The following is an 18,552-nucleotide window of genomic DNA, read 5'->3' as shown; positions in this document are numbered from 1 at the left end:
ATCTGCTGAAATACAATAGGAAGTCCTACTGAAGTAACTCCACTATACTCCTTGCCCAGACCTCAGGCTTCAGCATGTAACCTAAATGGCCGCCAGAAATCTTCAGAACTTCCTTGTCTCCTTGTGTAGCGATGGCCTTCATTACACTCATAACTGGTCCATCGCCATTGTCCTCACCCACGGCGAGGATCAATTTTTCTTTCTCTTTGACAAGAGCTTCAATGTTAACTGGAGCACTGGTATACTGCCTTAGCCCAAATTCGAACCAAAAGAGGGAATTTGCACGGATCTCGTCGCCTCTTCTTGCATCCATGCAGGATTTCATCAAGCTCGTTTCAGGGCCCTCGGACAGGCCCGCAGAGAAGACCTCCATTGCTGTGCTGGGGCCATGAGTTCGATATGTGTCGTAGATGTGATTGATAAGCCCATGGGCCTGCAGCTGGAACTCCTTTGGAAGAACAGAGAAAGCCGGGGGCTCATGTGCAATGAGCCTTGTCACACACTCAGGATGACTGGCCAGGGTAACGATGGCGCCGGATGAGGTTCCGAACACGACGGCGGTCCCGTTGCCAGAAAGGTGTATGATCAGTCGTTGCGCATTGTCAGCATCGGTTTGTAGACGTTGTTGGAAAACTTGTTTGCCATCGAGAAAGCTTTGCGAGTATCCACGGCAGTCCTAGCATAGAACAGTAAATTGGGCGGCGAGAAATTGGGCGGAGGAGTGAAAGATGCTGCCCTGGCCGTCGGCACTGGATATAAGGAGGGGAAGGGAACCATCTGAGCCGAACGTCTCGTAGTGGAGAATGGCGCCGGGAACATTAAACCCACATAAACTAAGACTTCGGTCTGTGGAGCATCGGGGAGATAAGCAATGATTTCCATTGGCGGGAGTAATCTCCTTTTGATTACCCCCAGCCTCTCGTGATCTATGTCCGGCAATTGGCACGTAGAAGCAGCTAAGCCTACTTTGGTTTAGCGACGGCAAAAACCGCTCTTAGTTGAATCGTTAGACACCCTACACCCTAAACTCCATTGCCAGATATCAGTTAGAAACTCTACCAATTTCCGTTTTTAGCGCTGTTTGTCAACAAGGATAGGCATTGCCCGTTGCGTTTCTCAATATATTCAACTCAACTCTATAAGTATAGCAAGCCATCAAGTTGGGGTATCCAAAGGTCCCCACCAAGGTCTATGTCATCGAAAAGACCACTTTGTTCAAACAAACTCAAATGGCTGTCACCTTGATCCCCAAGAATGTCATCACGCCTTTCTGCTATTTTCAGTTAGTAGTTTCTCAGCGACATAGAATAAATACGCGCCGAGGACAGAAGTTAAAAATATAGAAACTTGCCATATTCTGGGCCCTTGTTTGCATTTTCAACTGTTTGGAGGAACTTGCACAGCTTTGCTCGAGTTTCTGAAACGCCTTCAGCACGCCACTGATGCGCATCGAGAATCTCAAAGGCCTTTGTAATGGACTCCTTATACGAGGGACAGGGATCTGCTAGATCTCTAGGCAGAGCAGATGATGCTATTAATACTGTTGCTGCCGAGAGGGTAACGTGCATCGCATGGATACTTATGACCTTTGAAGAAAACTGCAGGTTCTTGTGTAGGATCTCCAATACAGTTACCGCGCTTTGTATGCAGATGTGCCATGTTTCTTTGCGAAGTGCGTGTTCGAGACGTGACGGGGAAGTGCTTGGATTTTGATGTGCCAACACCTGCCGGGCTGCTGGAAGAAGATTTGTGCGCAGGACTAGTAATCTGACGTAGAGGAGCCTAGAAATTATAAGTTTGACTGCCTTGATAGAGTGCCACTATTGTGTACCACCTTAAATTCACTACCTCAGCCTGGAGGTGGAGAACCTTTTCCCTTGCGGAACTTGCTCGCTGTCCGTTCTTATACTTAAGATGCTCGGGGAGGTTGTTTTCGATCTCAGTAAGACGTTCGTTAAGTTGGAGTATCTTCATCAGTTCCGGCATCTGTAGTGCTGTCGAGAACGACGCAGCATTGACTTCACGAGCTCCAGCTACAACATCAAAAATCTTCATGGATACTGCCAAAGCATCCAACAATGAGGGCGTTGCAGCCGGCTGACAGCCCTCTCCTTCTTCAAGGAGATATTCGTCATCTATCATCTGGGGCAAGGGACATGTATTATCATGAACCAGTACAGTGTTCCACCCAAACAGCGAAGACATCAACCTGAGACGTTTAGTGGTGCTGGTGCGCTGCATACAGAACAAATACCTTTGCATTGTCAAGCATAAATGCCAAACTCGTCTCCCCATCTCGCGTTTCAATTGACTCGTTGTGTCATGATCAGCCCGATGCAAGTCTATCGTCTGCGCGACCTGTATCGCCATCGCCAACGTGTTGCAGTATCGGTGTGAGTATTTTGTGAAGCTTAAATAATTCCCTGTCAAGAGAAGGTACTGGACGACCTCGATACTTGGTTGATCGAGTGAATCAAGTGGAAGGATACTACGACTGCGTTCGTAAAAGGTTTCAGCTGTTGATAATATGAGAGTTGGTTCTGTCTTTGAGCTGTTGAGGCAGCCTAAAGCAAAAACGATATTTAAGCTTGCTGCAAAGGTAGTATCCAGACCCTGGTCATTAGATGGTGACTCCCAGACACGAAGGTATTTGGCCTTGAAGCTTGGCATGTGCAGCACAGGAAACATAGGATACACCAGTCTTTCATAACATTCAATAAAGTCATCTGCAACCTCTCTTGAGGGTAGGATGACTTGACTCATGTTAATACTGGCGAATGAAGTAGGACGGTCATTTGGATTGCCTGGCTGAGTTTGTATATCACTGCCTCCCGTAGGTCCAGTTTGAGTGACGGATGAGATAAACCGCAGTGTTGGATTATCCACGATCGACGACTGGGCATTACTAGGACGCGGTAGCGGAGAGGGAGTACCTGTAGCAACGTGGAATGAACCTGTAAAATTGCTTGGCAGACTCTCCAGCGCTTGTACCCGCGCTTCAAGATCTGCCATCTTAGACAGAATATCGCTGGATAGCACGACATTGGGTTCATTGTACTCGCAAGCCGTGTTCTTGGACTGACAAGATGAACACGTCGGGCGCCGGCCGTCGCACCGGGTCTTTTTTGACCGACAGAGCTTGCAAGACTCGGCAATGCGATGGCGCTTGCGGGGGCGAGGCTGATCCTGGGTTGATGATGACATTGTTCGCTGTTGAAGTTTGCTCGGAGCTATACGCGGGTGGCGGATGATTGATGACGGAGGAGCCTTGTCTGACCCTGTTGAGCCAAGTTCTTAGCGAGGGCGTGCTAGCCCCAACCTAGAACCTCCGGGTGATCCATCAGCAAATTCTGTCAGTCTCGGACCTTTCCCCGGTTCCTGATAAGATAAGCTCGTCAGACTGGACCGTTGAAATGAGAGTCCAGCCGGATTGAGCTAGCCGCTTCGGATCATTCCGCGAAAGTCCTAACCTGTAGACCATCAACTTGTATGGTATAAACATAATGAAAAGAGCCCAGCTTGCAGGTTATAAAAGCCTTGGTCCCTGGTTCCAGTATCTCTTCTATTTCATAACACATTTAATAACATTATTCATCTCATTACTACAATCTCCCACTACTCAAAATTGTCCAACATGTCTCATATTCCTCGTGTTGATACGCACCACCACATCATTCCGCCTCAGATTGCTGGTAAGCAAATCCCTGAACTTGATACTAGTAACATACTGATTCCTCTTTGCGATAGGAGTCGGAGCTGGTATGAAGGGCATGAAAGCTCCGTCCTGGAGCGTTGAAGCCGATAAAATCTTCAACAAAGAATGCAACATCGCTTCCGCTATTTACTCCGTCAGCACGCCTGGTGTTCTTCATATCTCTGATCCACAAGAAAGTGCCAAAGTCGCCCGAGAGATGAACGAGTACTGTGCTCGGCTTCGAGATGAAGACCCCACCGGTGCAAGTGGCTTTTTCGCTACTGTTCCTTCCCTTGAGCATACCGACCTAGTCCTTGAGGAACTGCGTTATGCATTCGATGTCCTGAAAGCAGATGGAGTCACTCTATTCACTAGTTATGCTACTCCTGAGGGCTATCTTGGACACCTTGAATATGTACCGATTTGGGAGGAACTTAATCGCCGCAAGACTATTGTCTTCGTTCACCCGGCAAACAACGCGGCTTCAGTCTACTTCGATGAACGATTGCCGATGCCAGCATTTGACTGGCCTCATGAGACAGGCCGCACAGCTATGGACCTGATTCTAAACAGACGCCTTCAGCAATTCCCAGACGTCAAGATCATCCTCTCGCACGGCGGTGGTACGCTTGCCGCACTTGTCCGCCGAGCGACTATCATAGAGCTTCCTGAGTTTGGAGGCGTCATGAGTGCTGATGATATCATGAGCCAAGCGCAGCAATTCTACTTTGACACTGCGCTGACTGGTGGCCCAGAGATGTTTCCTCTGATCTACAACTTCGCTAAGCCGGGCCATTTGCTGTTCGGCAGTGATTTCCCTCATGCTACAGTAGGTGTCAGCAAGGACTTTACTAAGTTTGTCGATGAATTTGAGATGGATGAGGAGAAGAAAAGGGAGATCTATTATGGCGCCGCTCTCAAGCTCTTCCCTCGCCTAGTTGGCAAGTTTGAGATTTAAGGCTGCTATTACTGCTGTGTATACAACTTTCGCTACTAAATCATCTTTTTCTATACTACAAATGGCCAAAAACGAAAGAATTGGGTAAAGGAACAGGACAGTAACTAAGCGTGTAAGAAGGCTGGCAGTAACTCATTACTATACATATTCCTATGGCCTTTTCTTAAGACTTGAACCTTTTAAAAGGACAGGTACTTAAATCCTGACTTTGCAAACCGCTTATCGTTGCAGCCATTGAATCCATGCCTTTACCCTCCTGTGGCTGTGGACCGATTGTCATCAAGTCATATCCTTGAGGCTTGAATTTGCCCAACACTGATTCTGGAAGTTTTCCTCCTAGTACCCGAATCATTTGAGCACGGGGCCCATGGGTTGTCCACCAGTTAGATCTGGTGTACCATGGCTCTGCACTGAAATGTGTAAGGTTATAGAGCCCAGTTTCTGGATTCGGTGTCTCGGCAAGAGATTTGGAAGCCAGGAAGGCTGGTCTGGGTAGACTCAAATAGCGCAGAGCCAGGCGCCGCAACGTTTTGAACCATGATAGAACGAAAGTAAGGACAGGCCCGGCGGATTCAATCCTGATAGTAGAACACATAAGTCAGTCGAGCTTTCAGACTTAAAATGTCGCATGCTTTCACTCACCCAAGACTCTCCCTCATGACACTGTCGAGCTCAGACCCGATAGTCTTCCTCAACAGCATTCGCATTCTTGTGGTAAGCCTTGGAAATATGCCATCAACATATACTCTCACATATCTGTCATTCGCTTCAGTTGGAAGTGCCACATTTGCTTCGTAACGTAGGGTCCAATCACGAAGCTCAGTGGCAAAGTGTATTCCATCTCTCCAACCCGCTGAGCTTGATGGAAGAAAGTTGAAAGGGATCTCCATATCTTGGCCAAGAGCCATGTGGACTACCCCCACAGCACACTTTTCAACTTCTGACAGAGGACGCCACTCCTCGCTTTCGAAGATACGGAATATTTCGACAATGCTCGATCCTAGTGTATGTAGTAGATCTTCATCTAGGATCTTACCAGCCTGGCGATAACGGGAGTGTAGATAATTCATGCGAGCAATAGCGGTTTGGTATCGGGATGATAATCGGCTGTTGTGCTGAACTTCACGTATCAGGATCTCAGTATCGACAGCACGCTTTCCGCCGTTTCTTGCGTTATTCTGTCCCGTAACAGCAAACAGCTTGGACATCGTTGGGATACCGCCAGCCTACAAGTTTTGGTTAGCTGAGGGATGATATTTATACAGATCTCACTTGTGCAGATGGCAGGGCTAGCGTACTTTCAGAAGGGATATGGTTCGAGCTTTTCTAAAAGCGTAAGGGAATTCGAGCTCCTGCAGCTGCATCATGATGTTATGCGCCTCTGGCACAGTCATGGATGACAGTGGCCTGTCCTTCTCCAGAGCAGCCAAAATCTGATCTCTACGGCGGAACCGCAGGTACCTGACTGCCGCTACATATGTAGTAAGAAGGAGGATATACATCAACATACTCATAAAGGATCTACAACTTGGAACGGGGTGTCTTAATGCAGTTGTACTAATTGAGGAAGACAATAAATAGTTCCGCAAGAGAGGAAGTTCAAAAATGCTTGTTTAGTTTATATGGGATGACTTTTAATTATAAATACTTCTGCGTTGTATGTAAAGCAGTAGAGTAAGAGTGTAAGACACAGGGTCTTAGCACCAGCCTCGCAAACTAAACTGGAAGCGTTTATACCTTATTAACAGTTACAGACATATAGCTCTAAACTAATATTATCACAACCAAGTCCTACCTATCAGTCCTATTGACTTTACTCAGCCTAGGCATGATTTATTCAAACAACCCTATCCATCGTTAGAGTATTGCTTCTTGTAGCTCGTTTTGCAGAGCCATGGAAAATAAGACCGTCTTTTCTTGATCTTATTGAATTTTCTAACTTAGATGTCATTTCTAAACTGTGCGTAGATCATCTTGTGCAGTGAACAACCGGAGACCCCTGTTCGCAGCATTGCGACATGGCAACGCTAACTGAATGCTTGAGTCTGTTGAGTGGATACTGGACGTGCCCCACTTACTGCCTCGGCCTTTACATGGTATCTTATAGGCTTAACCATACGGTCAACAATCAGCTACGTAGTTGTTATATGGACTTCGGACTTTGATCAGTCCGTATCAGGAGATATCGTCACCCCGTCAATACCGTGATGACGTGGCCGCTGGGAAACAATCTCAACTGCCGAACCCGTAGACCTTTGATGTTCCTCGGTGTTATTCACAGTAAACCTCATGGCTGAGAGCTTAGATCAGCACAGATAACTTAGTTCCTCAGCTCCCCACATTATCCCCGCAGCTACTGGTAGCCTGTGGCACACAAGAGATCCCCAGAAAACAATAAATTCAAGGGCCAGTCCTTCTTGAAAGACATCACAGCTTTGCACCAACTACCCAAGTTGACGATACATCATGGAGAGCATGCCTGAGGCCCCCAATTCCACTATCATCAACCGAGAGACCGGGGCAGCGAAACGTCTGGGCCAAAAGGCGCCAGTAACTCCCCATCTACAGAAGCTTATCGATGAAACACTCTTAAACGGTTATGTTATAATCCCCAACGCTTTTACCAACGACGAGGTCGAGCAAGCGAACACGGAGCTTCGACGTCTTGCATCTAGTCCGGAGGCCGGCCCCGCTGTGTCTGGAGGCCGCAACAGGTTTGAAGGGCTGAGAACGAATCGTATTTACGCTCTGCTCAATAAATCCAGAGTCTTTGACAAATTTGTACTCCATCCTGATATTCTAGGCCTCAATGAGTATTTTCTGGACCAAGGCTTTCTTCTGAATGCATTCCATAGCATTAATATTCAACCGGGAGAAGCCCCGCAAACAATTCATCACGATGACGGCTTTATCACGATACCACGTCCACATCGCCCCTTTGGAACTGTAGGTACTTTGCACCATTCGGCTTTACAGTAACTGACTCGAATAGGCGATTATGGTTGCACTAGATCCTTATACAGAAACGAATGGCGCCACGGTCGTTGTTCCCAAGTCGCACACTTGGGACTCGAGTCGCGTCCCGACGCCTGATGAAGCGAAGCCTGTTATCATGGAAAAAGGAAGCGTTGTTTACTTTCTTGGTACGCTATGGCATGGAGGGGGCAAGAACGTGTCCGATAAAGAGCGGAGAGCACTCACGGTTCAATATTGCCAGCCATGGGTCCGTCCCTTGGAGAATCAGATCCTGGCGGTGGATTGGGAGAAGCTCAACGATATCCCGCCTCGACTGGTCGACATGCTTGGATATCAGGTCGGGGCTCCTTTTGTGGGCTACGTAGATGGGATCAGCCCTAGAAGGGCCGTCGAACGGAAGATGAGGGCAAAGCAAGCGTTGGATAGGCACAGCACTAAGCTTTGAACCAGATGCAGAAGCGGGGTTTCACACTCTTATGAGTTTGGAGGATAGTTCTCATGGTCTCTGTAATGGCTCTCAAGATTGGAATTTGCTAGGCCTCTTGACTTAAATATACCGTCTAGTCCTCATCCACGAAGACCTCCTGCGCTCTATGGATGATGCTGTCTGCTTCATTTCTCTAGACATTTCGACCCCAGCCATAAAAAAGCCTATTAGCGCCGGTAACGCTAGGCGTGCTTAGAGTCAAGTCGACACCGCTGCCATGGAACTTCTGGATAGAGTACCAGTCATCAGTTTGGCCTGCGGTGACTTTGCCACCAACTGCCGGCCAATAGGTCGAGCCAATCTTGAGCTCGCGCATGGAATCGGTCAAGGCGCGAATATATCGAACAAAGTTATTCGTGCTGTTGGCGTCGCTATAATTGAGACCAGTGTCCATTGGCGCACCGAACTCGGTTGTGACTGCGCGAGAAGCGCAATTACCCAGGCCGCTTTTGTAGGCCTGAACCCAGCCGTTGTAATCTTTCGCGCCGGTGAAAAAGGTGTAGACATGGTAAGACAGCAAGGTCCCATCCAAACGGCTGTCGTCACAGACGGGCTGAAGATTCTGGCAATAACCCGTGCCGCCTATGAGGATTCGCCCCTTGGGCAGCGATGAGTGTCTGGCGACCCAATTGGCAGCTACGTTGGTCCACTGAGCGGCGGTATAGCCGTGCGGTTCGTTCATGGGTTCGAAGTAGATGAGGCTATTGCTGTTGTACTGACCTACCACAGCATCCCACATAGTGTTCCAGGCGTTCAAGTCGACGATCTTGCCTCCCGAAGCTGCGCCGTCTTCCCAGTAACCCAAGATCACCTTGAGGTTGTGGTCAGTGGCGGAGTCGATCACTCCAGTGTAGGCATCCCACCAGGTAGAATTGACCGTGATTGTGTTGACTGGCAATCGGATGGCGTTAATGCCGAGATTGTCCTTGAGACCGGTGTAGATAGCGTCGGCCTTGGCTCGGACGGTATCATAGTCATCGGACTTGTCCAGGCCGCGGAGGACCAGTGGACCTTTCACGAAGTTGTCTCCAAGAACAGCCCAATTGACCCCCTGAAAATTGCTGGTGTCGGCACTGACCAATAGTCCGCCGGCCAACGCGGCCAGAAAAACAGTCTTTAGGATACTCGGCATGGTATTGATTTTATGTCGGCTGTATATGAAGTTGCTAGGGTGGATTGTTGTTTCAAGTTACTTGTGGAATGAGTTCTCCTGTAGAGTTATCGAGTCGTTATTATAGATTTCCCTGACTTATATACAACGAGTTGAACCCTCAAAGGAGGGGCTCAGCATCGGGTGTCTGGACGTCGATACTCTAGCGCCGGACAGATATTGAATGAATAACCCGATAGATAGGCCGTTGTTGTGAATAGGAATCTCCCGAATGATGGTAGTCTGATCTGAGCCCCTACCTTGGGCACTCTATACAGTATGCTGTGTGGAGGCACTGCTTCCGAGTTGGGTTCGGTTCTAGTCGAACCGAGTGTAGTTCTTTGGAGCGGAGGCGAACTAACTGCTAATTGGCGCCACGCTTGGGGGACCAGGGTCCTTTACCCCAGAATCTCCCAAAATGTGGTCACGGGCCCAGTTATCCTCGTTTATGCGGGGAAATGGTCCCGAAATTACGAAATTAGTCTAGAGAAGCGCGGGGAATCAGGAGAAGATTGCTCATATTGCATCGGGGGAGACTTCGACCGATGCTGGCCATGTGGATTGTTCGATTTCCCGGACCTATCAAAATCAATCTCCCTTTTTTGGCAGCAGCATTCATTAGCCCGGTAGCTACTAAGCCAGTCGCTCAAACCACGTAATGTTGAGTGTACGTCGACCCAGTGTTGTACTACACCAGTGTGTCGCCATTGCCGGCGTTCTATGGCGTAATGAGTCGCCGTAACGGGAAGCCCTTTCGCTGCCTACTTGCAGTATGGACGCTTTCATCTCTTACCTCGCTCGAGGACGAGGAGCAGTTGACCGCATTGGAGACGACCGCCAGCACATGCCTCCATATCTGGTCGTAGCTATCGCTCAGCGACGTGTGGCGTCGGTTCGCCTTGAGCTCTGCCAATAACGTCGCCGCGCAGATATGCTCTCGTGTCCGCCCGCGCAAGGTGGCAACGCGATTTGCCGCACTCATATATGTCAAGTTTTGTTATTCCATTATTTATTTACCTAGGAAGGGTACTTTATTCAAACTTCAAAATAATGTTAACAATACCAAGTTTATTTTCAAATACCTAAAATACAAGCTTTGCCTAGAACGAACCATCTAAAGACTCGTCTGGTATGAGATTCGCAAATGGCATCCATAGAGCAGAAAACAACCCCACAGATGCAACTTCATAGCCCATAGAGGCAGAGTTATCGATCCATTCTGATGTCTCAATCCCTTGGGGTTCTCGCGGGCATTCACTCGCGGATGCGGAACCTTGCGAAACTATTTCATCGTTTCGAAGTGACTTCTCCACCATGATCCTCGCGCGGTCAAATAGCTTGTACGCTGCATCTGCCGACACGTAGTACTTTCGCATCTCATCCAGAGCTAGCAAGCACAGGGCTAGGTTGTGCTTTGCCAGTTTGCCAGACGACGACTTGGATGATGCCATTTCCAGTAGATGGATTTGAATCGGTGGACTGATAGTGAGCACCCTGGGTAATTAATAGTAGATTAGCGGCGTTCTCATATTCCATAGCTTCAAGGACATACGCAATCGTTTGGGCGAACTTGATCAGATCTTCTGCCATCATACAATTAATGGCATGGGTCGCATGAGCGGCTGCAGTCCGAAGCTTGCTTTTTACAACCGCTTTCCAAGAGTCCTGTTCATTGTCTGGAACCCCGTCTGGTGTCTCGTGGAGAAATGGCCTGTACAGAGCTATGATAACTGCCCTGCGAGATCTGTTTAGCCAATGACTGATTATGACGCTAGAGGCCTTACTGAGTGTGAAGCCGGTATTGATATATATGAGAAGCCAGTACTGGACTCTGATCATTGTTCTCGTCATGGACCCAGTGGGCTCGAATATCATTCTCGTCTCTTTCAATGATAGCTCTGGAAGGCCTTGCGCCTTTGATGGTATAGTTAGTTGATAATATCCTCCCCATGACGTGAGTCACTCCTATCAGCTTTAGCCATATCCCAAGAAGTGTACCGAGATCCTCAGGTACAAATTGTTGGTACTCAGGCGAACTGGTAGGACTCGTATCGTATGGTCCCGGCATCGGAGTTGAGCAATGATCAAGAGATATTCGCATTGGCCGACCTTGGCCCATTGAAAGCCAGACCTCACGGTAGTAGATACACCACCAGATACGGCGCCACAAAGGCCTAATACCGTTTCGTGAGGGAGATGTCAGCATGTGAAGACCGATCGTATGAGATAGGCTGATAGCGATGCCGTTCCAGTGCCAGGGACCCAGGCGATCTTCAGCATCTGCATAGAAATGCCCCATAAGAAATACTGATTGAATTAATGTAATTTTGTTCTTCTCATAGTCTGCATCGTACAATGTCTGTAGGCCATGTCAGTCAGTTAAGCTTATCGGGCACCGCGAGAGTATACCTTTGCTCGCTGAAAGGCATTACGTTTGAACGTAAGAGGAGATTGGAAGAGGTTCATCAAAAACAGACCCTCCTCAACAAACTGACAAGTCAGCGTGTATGTCTACCGCCGGGGTAATAGGTAACTTACAGTCGCAGCACACATAAAGACTGACCACAGAAGTAGTAAACTGAGTTGGCCTTTACTATAGGCATTGAAGAATTCTTGAGGATCAAGGACCGGTTCGAAAGAATGACAATGATGAAAATAAGCTTTGATGAGAGCTTCTTGGAGTGGTTGGGGAGGCAAGGTAAAGCAACCTCTCCATCGGAGAAACTCGATTTCCTCTGGTTGGAGGGACTCTAACGAAGGCATGGCAACAAACGAATGATTGCTGTCTGTTAATCTTTGGGGTTTGCAAATATCTATCACAAAAGCCGGTCCTCTTTTATCACCTAGGATTTGTCAACATTAGAGGCTATCAGGCTTGATAGATGGACTTTATATGCGTACCTGGGTAGAAAGGCACTCGATTACCATCACTCTCATGCTCTTCAAGAGTCTCGGCCCATGCAGATGTGGCATTTGCAATTGGTGGGGTTTCAACTTCATCGTGGGCCTCACTTTGTATTGTTTCGTCAACTTCTGCGCCGAGTGCTACAGTTATCTCGCCTTCATCGGTGTCCTGGTCGACAACTATAGTGTCCCGGTTAGAAGTAGCAGATGAAGCATTGTGGACTTGCTGCGAGTGTTCCGGGGATAAATCAGTGGGCCCATCAGTCATCGAACCCCAACGAGATGGGTTGCTCTCTCTCGCTGGGCCGGAAGTATCCCAGTGGGGGCTCTCGCTCTGCGAATTGCAGAGCTGTGTTGCCGAAGGAGTGTGTCCCGAGGACATGGAAGTATCTTGCCTTGCCGGATCAGACATTGTAGGCAGGATATCGGTATTTCTGTGCAAGTCAGCTATGTATACCGCCTGATCTGGAGATGAGGTGACCTGACCGTCGCCGCTTGCGGGTCTTGATCTCGCAGGGAATGTTGTCCACAGCGCAGTTGGCACAAGGGGGCCCAAACAATGTGATAGTGCACCTGACCTTACGACTATTGCAGGCTTTGCAAGCTACATGTGCCCGCTTATGGGGCCTGTCACTATTTGGCGGCATCGCAGAAGTCATCTACTATCCAGACTCTCCAAAGGTGAATGACAGCGGAGACCCGAACAGCGTTTAAAAATAGCCGAGGTAGTCGCCCTAATAAGCGGTTACTAGAGCTTAACGGATATCTTTATAAACAGCATAATGGCTTAACAGACCGAAGAACGGCCAATTAACATATAGAGAAGCAACTCCGCAATATCAACGAGGACACCGATTCAAGGTAAAACTGCAGAGTTAAAGTCTCCAACAAGACTGTACAAACCAAACATACACTCTTTATCGAGAAGGCTCGAATGCCTGTTTCAACATGTTTGGCGGCCTAATTTCGGCAGGTTTAACTCTTTAAGGTGACTTCACAAGCAATGAAGTAGTGAAGACTCGACATAGGACCGAGGTCTGCCATAACTTGAAGATTGCTCGTGAATACCGCCACTGTGATATTTCGGCTGTAACATTGAAATGTAAAGAATTGCGGAGTCGGTTTATCTAGGTTGCTGGGTGCAGAACTATCCTCGGCGGAGTGACCCATCGTCTCTCGGCACAATGTGGGGCAGGGCTTCTGTTCCTCGGGCACTTCTAGCATACGATGAGCCATGTGTATCACGGCAGAAACGAAGACCAACAGTGTTATAGCAGCGTATTTTCAGGTTGAAAGTATTTACTTATAAAGACCCATCAGGTCGACTCACTACTAAGAAATAGACCATTTTCAACATTGATTGACAGTGCAACATCCCAATCACATATTTCAACCATTTTCAGCATGGTAGCAACTATTGAAGTCCCAGCTTCCTACTCATCACTGCCCTTCAAGGATATCATTATTTCTCATGTACCAGAAGACTCGCCTGTCGCTACCAAGGTTCTTATCTTAGCCTTCAACCGTCCTGATAAACATAATGCTGTTACTGAGAATCTTCTCAATGAGCTTGAGAAGGCCTACCGACTTATTGATCAAGACGAGCGAGTTCGGGCTGTTGTTCTGACTGGTACAGGGAAGGCCTTCTGTGCGGGAGCGGATCTCCAGATTGGCTTTTCCGGGCTGATGACTCACCAAGCGAGTCAAGAGTCCATCGATAGATATAGGGACCAGTATGTGACCGCTCAATAATGGAACTGCACGAACGCTAATAAGATCTTGTAGGGGAGGCAAAGTTGCTCTTGCAATGGCAAGCTGCACTAAACCCACTATTGTCGCCATCAACGGCCCTGCAGCCGGCTTCGGGTTCACTATAACCTTCCCTGCCACCATCCGCGTAGCCTGGGCTGGAGCAAAAGTCGCTCTACCTTTCGCACGTCTCGGCTTGAGCCTCGAGTCTTGCAGTGCCTATTTTCTTCCACGCTTGATCGGACTTGCCAAGGCGATGCATATTGCCACCACTGGCGATACCTACCTTGCTTCAGATCCAATCGTTAGCCCTTTATTCTCGAAGCTCCTTTCGACTCCACAAGAAACTTTACTTCACGCTGTGGAGCTTGCATCCCGTGTCGCAGAAAGTACCTCACTTATTAGCACTAAGCTTATGAGGGACATGCTGCTGTATAACTCGGAGACTCCGGAAGAAATGCATAAGTTGGACTCAAAGGTTTTCATCTCGCTTGTTGGGTCTAAGGACAATATGGCCGGTATTCAAGGTGTTACGAAGAAACAACGTCCAGACTTCAGTGGGACCTTCGATCGAAAGGCTGTGCCCTTTTGGCCTTGGTGGGACGCGGACAACAGCGGGGTTTCAAGTTCAAAGCTGTAAGTGGTTCGCCAGAGTATCCGAGATGGAATCATAGCTGCTATTCTGTCCTATTAGGTACTTTATAACATAGAAGAGTGGTTGGTCAAATCGTTCGTTAAAATGAGGTTATTTCTTCCGCACCAAAATAAAAATGGACAAACACTTTATCGCCTCGTTAACCCTAAATATTACATGCCAGCGACAAGACCGCGGCATCATGTGGGGCCTTGAGTAGACTCCTGGTCTTCGGCCCCGTCACGTCAAACTCCAGCCGAATGTGCCTCAACAAAACACTCAACAAATGTTGCAGAGTTTTCTCTTTTGTGACCTTGAAGGTCTATTTATTCTTGGTAAAGAGAGCCTGAATAGATATTAACGTTGAAAATTGTGTGACATCGACGGTTTATCAATCTCTTACATCTGTGACTGCATACTATCGCTTTCTTTTATGACCATGGCCGATACAGTGTCTAGTTCTTCAAGCTTCGTCTTTCTACCAATGGCGTCAATTTTCAGTTGGAGAACTCTGGTGTTGGCTTTCCTGTTAACCAATCTCAAGTCCCTACATTTCATGTGGTTTGTAAGCTACGCAAATATTTTCAAAACTATCAATCATTCACATACTAACAGCTTACATAGGCTCGGTTCCTTCGCGCTTTCGTTCGCCGACTTACCGACTCAGCTCCTGAGAAACATCTTTCCCCTCGATGTATCTTCCTCCCTGCAATCAGCGCCACGCGGTCTCCAGCATTAGAATGCGATTACAATCTCCACAAGTCAAACTCAACATATTTCACAGATATGGACATGTCTCGTGGAAACTTTAGCCTCCTTCTCTTCGGAAGGGCTTTCAATCCGATGCCGGGGCCGACACATTTCACTATGATTCTGGGCGGGACAACGTGTACATGGCGCAAGGAGATCAAACCATATGCCCGATACGAGCTGTGGACCCGGGTGCTTTCGTGGGATGAGAAATGGTTGTACATTGTGACTCATTTCGTCAAACCCGGTGTTTTCTGCCCAACTGAGTTTGTGCTACAACCTAGCAAGAGGCCCAAGACAGTCAAGAAACATGAGAAGCAGGAAGACAACATACTCAAATCAGTTTATGCATCGTCTGTGGCTCGCTACGTCTTCAAGAACAATAGACGCACCATCCCACCAGAGGAGGCACTCCGAAAATGCAACCTACTCCCTGATGATGAGACAAGCTTGGCGGATATTGAGAATACGAGGGCGAGTAATCTTGCCATTGGAAGGCTCGAGGCAGGCTGGGAAGCAGTTCATAATTGCCTTGAACCAACAGGACCCGCTTTAGGGTGGTATCATAGCGCATGGTAAAGCAGTAAGATACTATCTATATACTATGCCTGGTATTAACTAGTAATTTTAGCAATTGCTAATGTAGTTTCCCTCAATAAAAATGTTGACAGATTGGAGCAAGTCCAAGGGCCCCACTATATGTACTGAGACGACAAGACGCCACAATTGCTCGCGCTAAGAAAGCGGCAAGTTGAACTCTTTTACCGATACTAAAAATTTACCTATTCCCTCCATTTAATATCTGCCACTTACTCCCTTAATTCTTTTATCTCAGTCTAGCCCCTATTTATTTTCATCGCCCCCTCTTATCCGAACTAGTTACAACATGCCGCCCTCTACTGCTCGCAGCAATACACGCCGATATCGTTCCGATCCCTCCAATTTACCCCGGCAGAAATCCATCGCGTGGGTTGCAAGTAACTACAAGGACCTCAGACGCTGTGCTAATTCGCTCTTGTCTTCCATCTAGGTGTCGTAACTGCCATGCTCGGAAGATAAAATGCTCCGGGAACAAACCATGCAACAATTGTTCTTTGGCATCTGAATGCGTGTATCCAATGCGAGATCGGCAGATCAGGGTAAACCAAAGGTATTATCCTTCCCATCGCTGCCTCGCCCTAGATTTGTCCTTATTCGTGATTTTATGTGGTATTTCAATTTGTTAGAGAATAAGTCTGGTTGTCATGAAACTCACATGGCATAGTTTCCTTGATCGCCTCCTTCAAGAGAATGAGGAATTACGTGCCCAGATCCATCCTGAGTCGCCACAACCCGGAAATCCAGGTGGACCCTCGCAACCTGCTCCAACATCTAGCAACCATCAGCATGTTACTGAGGAGAAGATACTGGAGGAAATAGACTGGTTCGCCCAAACGAGATCATCAGATACGCCCATCTGGATAGGCGAGATCTCCGATGCAGCGTTTGCGACTCGGTTCCGACAATTTGCCTTGTCCTCCCAAACACCAAGTCACATCCCACGCACACAGTTCGCATCCGACGACGACCTACGCCTACTGGTCTCTACAAATCCAGCCTGGCCGACACCGCCGCGCGCCAGGCTTTTCGTTCGGACAGCGCTTAAATTTCTCCGGCACAGCTATCATGTAGTGAGGCGCAGCGAGGTGCTCTCCGTGCTGGACACGTTCTGTTCAGACCCGGGCAACGCTACCCTTGGCCCCGTTGCGAAAGCCAAGATGTGGGCTTTGTTTGCACTTGGTGAGCTGCGTTCAAGTAAATGCCTAAGTTCTAGCAAAAGACTTCCTGGGATGGCGTACTTTGCAATCGCTAGCGATACGGTTCGTCTGATCAACGAAAGGCCACAGCTTGATGTGATCGAAACGACCTTGATCCTAGTAGGTTCTCTTATGAATCATGCTCCTTCATACTGACGGATACTCCAGACTTTGTATTCTCTCGAAGCAAACCGCCGACACTCTGCGTGTACACTTATCGGCTCAGCCTTGCGCCTCTCGACCGTGATGGGCCTCCATCTCAGCATTGGCGACACCTATCTTGCAGATCCTGAGCTAAGGGAGCATCGCATCCGGGTCTGGTGGTCAGTCTATATCCTCGATCGTCTATTATCCTCCAAGATTGGTCTTCCGCTATTGATATCGGACGAGGATATCTCGGTCAATCTACCCTCCAATGGCCCTTCTCTCACCTTGGAAGACTTCGGCGATCATTCTCACTTTTTGGTTATTGTACGACTTGCCAAGATCGCCGGGAACATCTCTAGATCTCTCTATGTCAGGACACCTCAGCGCGGTACATTTCTTCAAAGGGTTGCAAGAATTCGAGAGGAGCTTGACCACTGGAAGGCGGAACTACCAGATCAAACAAAGGTTGCCTTCAGTCGCACAGACGAGACTGAGGATCACTCTCAGTCTGCTATCTCTAGATTGAAGGTGTCATTTAATCAGGTATGGCGTTCATGAATTACTCTGTCTCAAATTAATGGCATTCATTACATATCCTTGCCTGTATATTCGAGTCATACTAAGTTTACTGACTCTTCTAGTTATTCATCTTGGCAACGAGGCCTGTACTACTCTTCTGCTTTCGTCGACATGTGGGTGAGGCTGTGGCAGCGTCGAGAGGAAACCCTCTTCCAGATGCAGCGCGCGAAGCTGCAGATGCGTGCGTCAGCACTGCTCGACAATCCTGCCAGCTGTTGTTGCGGTCCTGGGTAAATGGTGAATTCCACACCTTCGATTATTCTTACGTGCAACACCTTTTCTCTGCTGCGGTTATCCTCGCGATAGCGAGCACACTCGGTCAAGATACTTCGAAGAATGACAAAGAAGAGTTCGACATTGTTGCAGGCTTTCTACAGCAACTAGAAGAGAATGGAAATCCTGCAGCTATGGAGTTCTATGCTCACATCAAGGAGATACAGATAGTCCTGGAAGCATGGGGTTCTACACCGTGTCAACCAAATGACTTGCCGACATCGGGAGACCTTGGCTCATTAGAAGTCTTCCAGTCCGCAATGACCAATCAATCATTGGAAGTCCCTGCTTTACATAACACAGAACATGGTCCTCAGGCAGCTGATGGCTCACCTCTGAACCTTTCATTTCTCGATGACTGGATCTACGACAATGCATTTCAACAGATATGCTGGCAGGAATAGTGTAGGACTGATTAATGGAGTTTGTTGTAATGCTAGACTATCCTGTTGATA

The 18,552-nt window shown here is 48.0% G+C and overlaps 10 protein-coding genes across 10 annotated transcripts; 5 read left to right on the top strand and 5 right to left on the bottom strand.

The window, feature by feature from the left end:
* Positions 1–25: 25 nt before the first annotated feature.
* On the bottom strand, positions 26–882 carry FMAN_10941 (uncharacterized protein; the record flags this gene model as incomplete). The annotated part of the gene is made up of 2 exons (XM_041833690.1): positions 26–676; positions 775–882. 2 exons carry the CDS (start codon positions 880–882, stop codon positions 26–28), a joined length of 759 nt encoding a protein of 252 aa, XP_041684028.1.
* Positions 883–1,782: 900 nt separating this feature from the next.
* On the bottom strand, positions 1,783–3,204 carry FMAN_10940 (uncharacterized protein; the record flags this gene model as incomplete). Its single annotated transcript, XM_041833689.1, has 1 exon — positions 1,783–3,204. One exon carries the CDS (start codon positions 3,202–3,204, stop codon positions 1,783–1,785), a length of 1,422 nt encoding a protein of 473 aa, XP_041684027.1.
* A 430-nt stretch (positions 3,205–3,634) lies between these two features.
* Positions 3,635–4,652, top strand: FMAN_10939 (uncharacterized protein; the record flags this gene model as incomplete). Its single annotated transcript, XM_041833688.1, has 2 exons — positions 3,635–3,692; positions 3,748–4,652. The coding sequence occupies 2 exons, from the start codon at positions 3,635–3,637 to the stop codon at positions 4,650–4,652; spliced, it is 963 nt and encodes a 320-aa protein (XP_041684026.1).
* A 163-nt stretch (positions 4,653–4,815) lies between these two features.
* FMAN_10938 (uncharacterized protein) lies at positions 4,816–6,154 on the bottom strand (the record flags this gene model as incomplete). The annotated part of the gene is made up of 3 exons (XM_041833687.1): positions 4,816–5,230; positions 5,295–5,878; positions 5,951–6,154. The coding sequence occupies 3 exons, from the start codon at positions 6,152–6,154 to the stop codon at positions 4,816–4,818; spliced, it is 1,203 nt and encodes a 400-aa protein (XP_041684025.1).
* Positions 6,155–7,118: 964 nt separating this feature from the next.
* Positions 7,119–8,073, top strand: FMAN_10937 (uncharacterized protein; the record flags this gene model as incomplete). The annotated part of the gene is made up of 2 exons (XM_041833685.1): positions 7,119–7,598; positions 7,645–8,073. 2 exons carry the CDS (start codon positions 7,119–7,121, stop codon positions 8,071–8,073), a joined length of 909 nt encoding a protein of 302 aa, XP_041684024.1.
* Positions 8,074–8,248: 175 nt separating this feature from the next.
* On the bottom strand, positions 8,249–9,247 carry FMAN_10936 (uncharacterized protein; the record flags this gene model as incomplete). Its single annotated transcript, XM_041833684.1, has 1 exon — positions 8,249–9,247. One exon carries the CDS (start codon positions 9,245–9,247, stop codon positions 8,249–8,251), a length of 999 nt encoding a protein of 332 aa, XP_041684023.1.
* Positions 9,248–10,365: 1,118 nt separating this feature from the next.
* FMAN_10935 (uncharacterized protein) lies at positions 10,366–12,581 on the bottom strand (the record flags this gene model as incomplete). The annotated part of the gene is made up of 6 exons (XM_041833683.1): positions 10,366–10,759; positions 10,818–11,000; positions 11,050–11,624; positions 11,675–11,755; positions 11,804–12,108; positions 12,167–12,581. 6 exons carry the CDS (start codon positions 12,579–12,581, stop codon positions 10,366–10,368), a joined length of 1,953 nt encoding a protein of 650 aa, XP_041684022.1.
* A 992-nt stretch (positions 12,582–13,573) lies between these two features.
* On the top strand, positions 13,574–14,558 carry FMAN_10934 (uncharacterized protein; the record flags this gene model as incomplete). The annotated part of the gene is made up of 2 exons (XM_041833682.1): positions 13,574–13,902; positions 13,955–14,558. 2 exons carry the CDS (start codon positions 13,574–13,576, stop codon positions 14,556–14,558), a joined length of 933 nt encoding a protein of 310 aa, XP_041684021.1.
* Positions 14,559–14,991: 433 nt separating this feature from the next.
* FMAN_10933 (uncharacterized protein) lies at positions 14,992–15,881 on the top strand (the record flags this gene model as incomplete). Its single annotated transcript, XM_041833681.1, has 2 exons — positions 14,992–15,117; positions 15,177–15,881. The coding sequence occupies 2 exons, from the start codon at positions 14,992–14,994 to the stop codon at positions 15,879–15,881; spliced, it is 831 nt and encodes a 276-aa protein (XP_041684020.1).
* Positions 15,882–16,188: 307 nt separating this feature from the next.
* Positions 16,189–18,501, top strand: FMAN_10932 (uncharacterized protein; the record flags this gene model as incomplete). Its single annotated transcript, XM_041833680.1, has 4 exons — positions 16,189–16,268; positions 16,567–17,218; positions 17,267–17,788; positions 17,887–18,501. The coding sequence occupies 4 exons, from the start codon at positions 16,189–16,191 to the stop codon at positions 18,499–18,501; spliced, it is 1,869 nt and encodes a 622-aa protein (XP_041684019.1).
* Positions 18,502–18,552: the final 51 nt, after the last annotated feature.

The sequence above is a fragment of the Fusarium mangiferae genome (assembly GCF_900044065.1).
Source record: "Fusarium mangiferae strain MRC7560 genome assembly, contig: FMAN_scaffold008, whole genome shotgun sequence".
NCBI classification, from domain to species: domain Eukaryota; kingdom Fungi; phylum Ascomycota; class Sordariomycetes; order Hypocreales; family Nectriaceae; genus Fusarium; species Fusarium mangiferae.
This window is presented reverse-complemented; position numbering and strand designations above follow the sequence as displayed.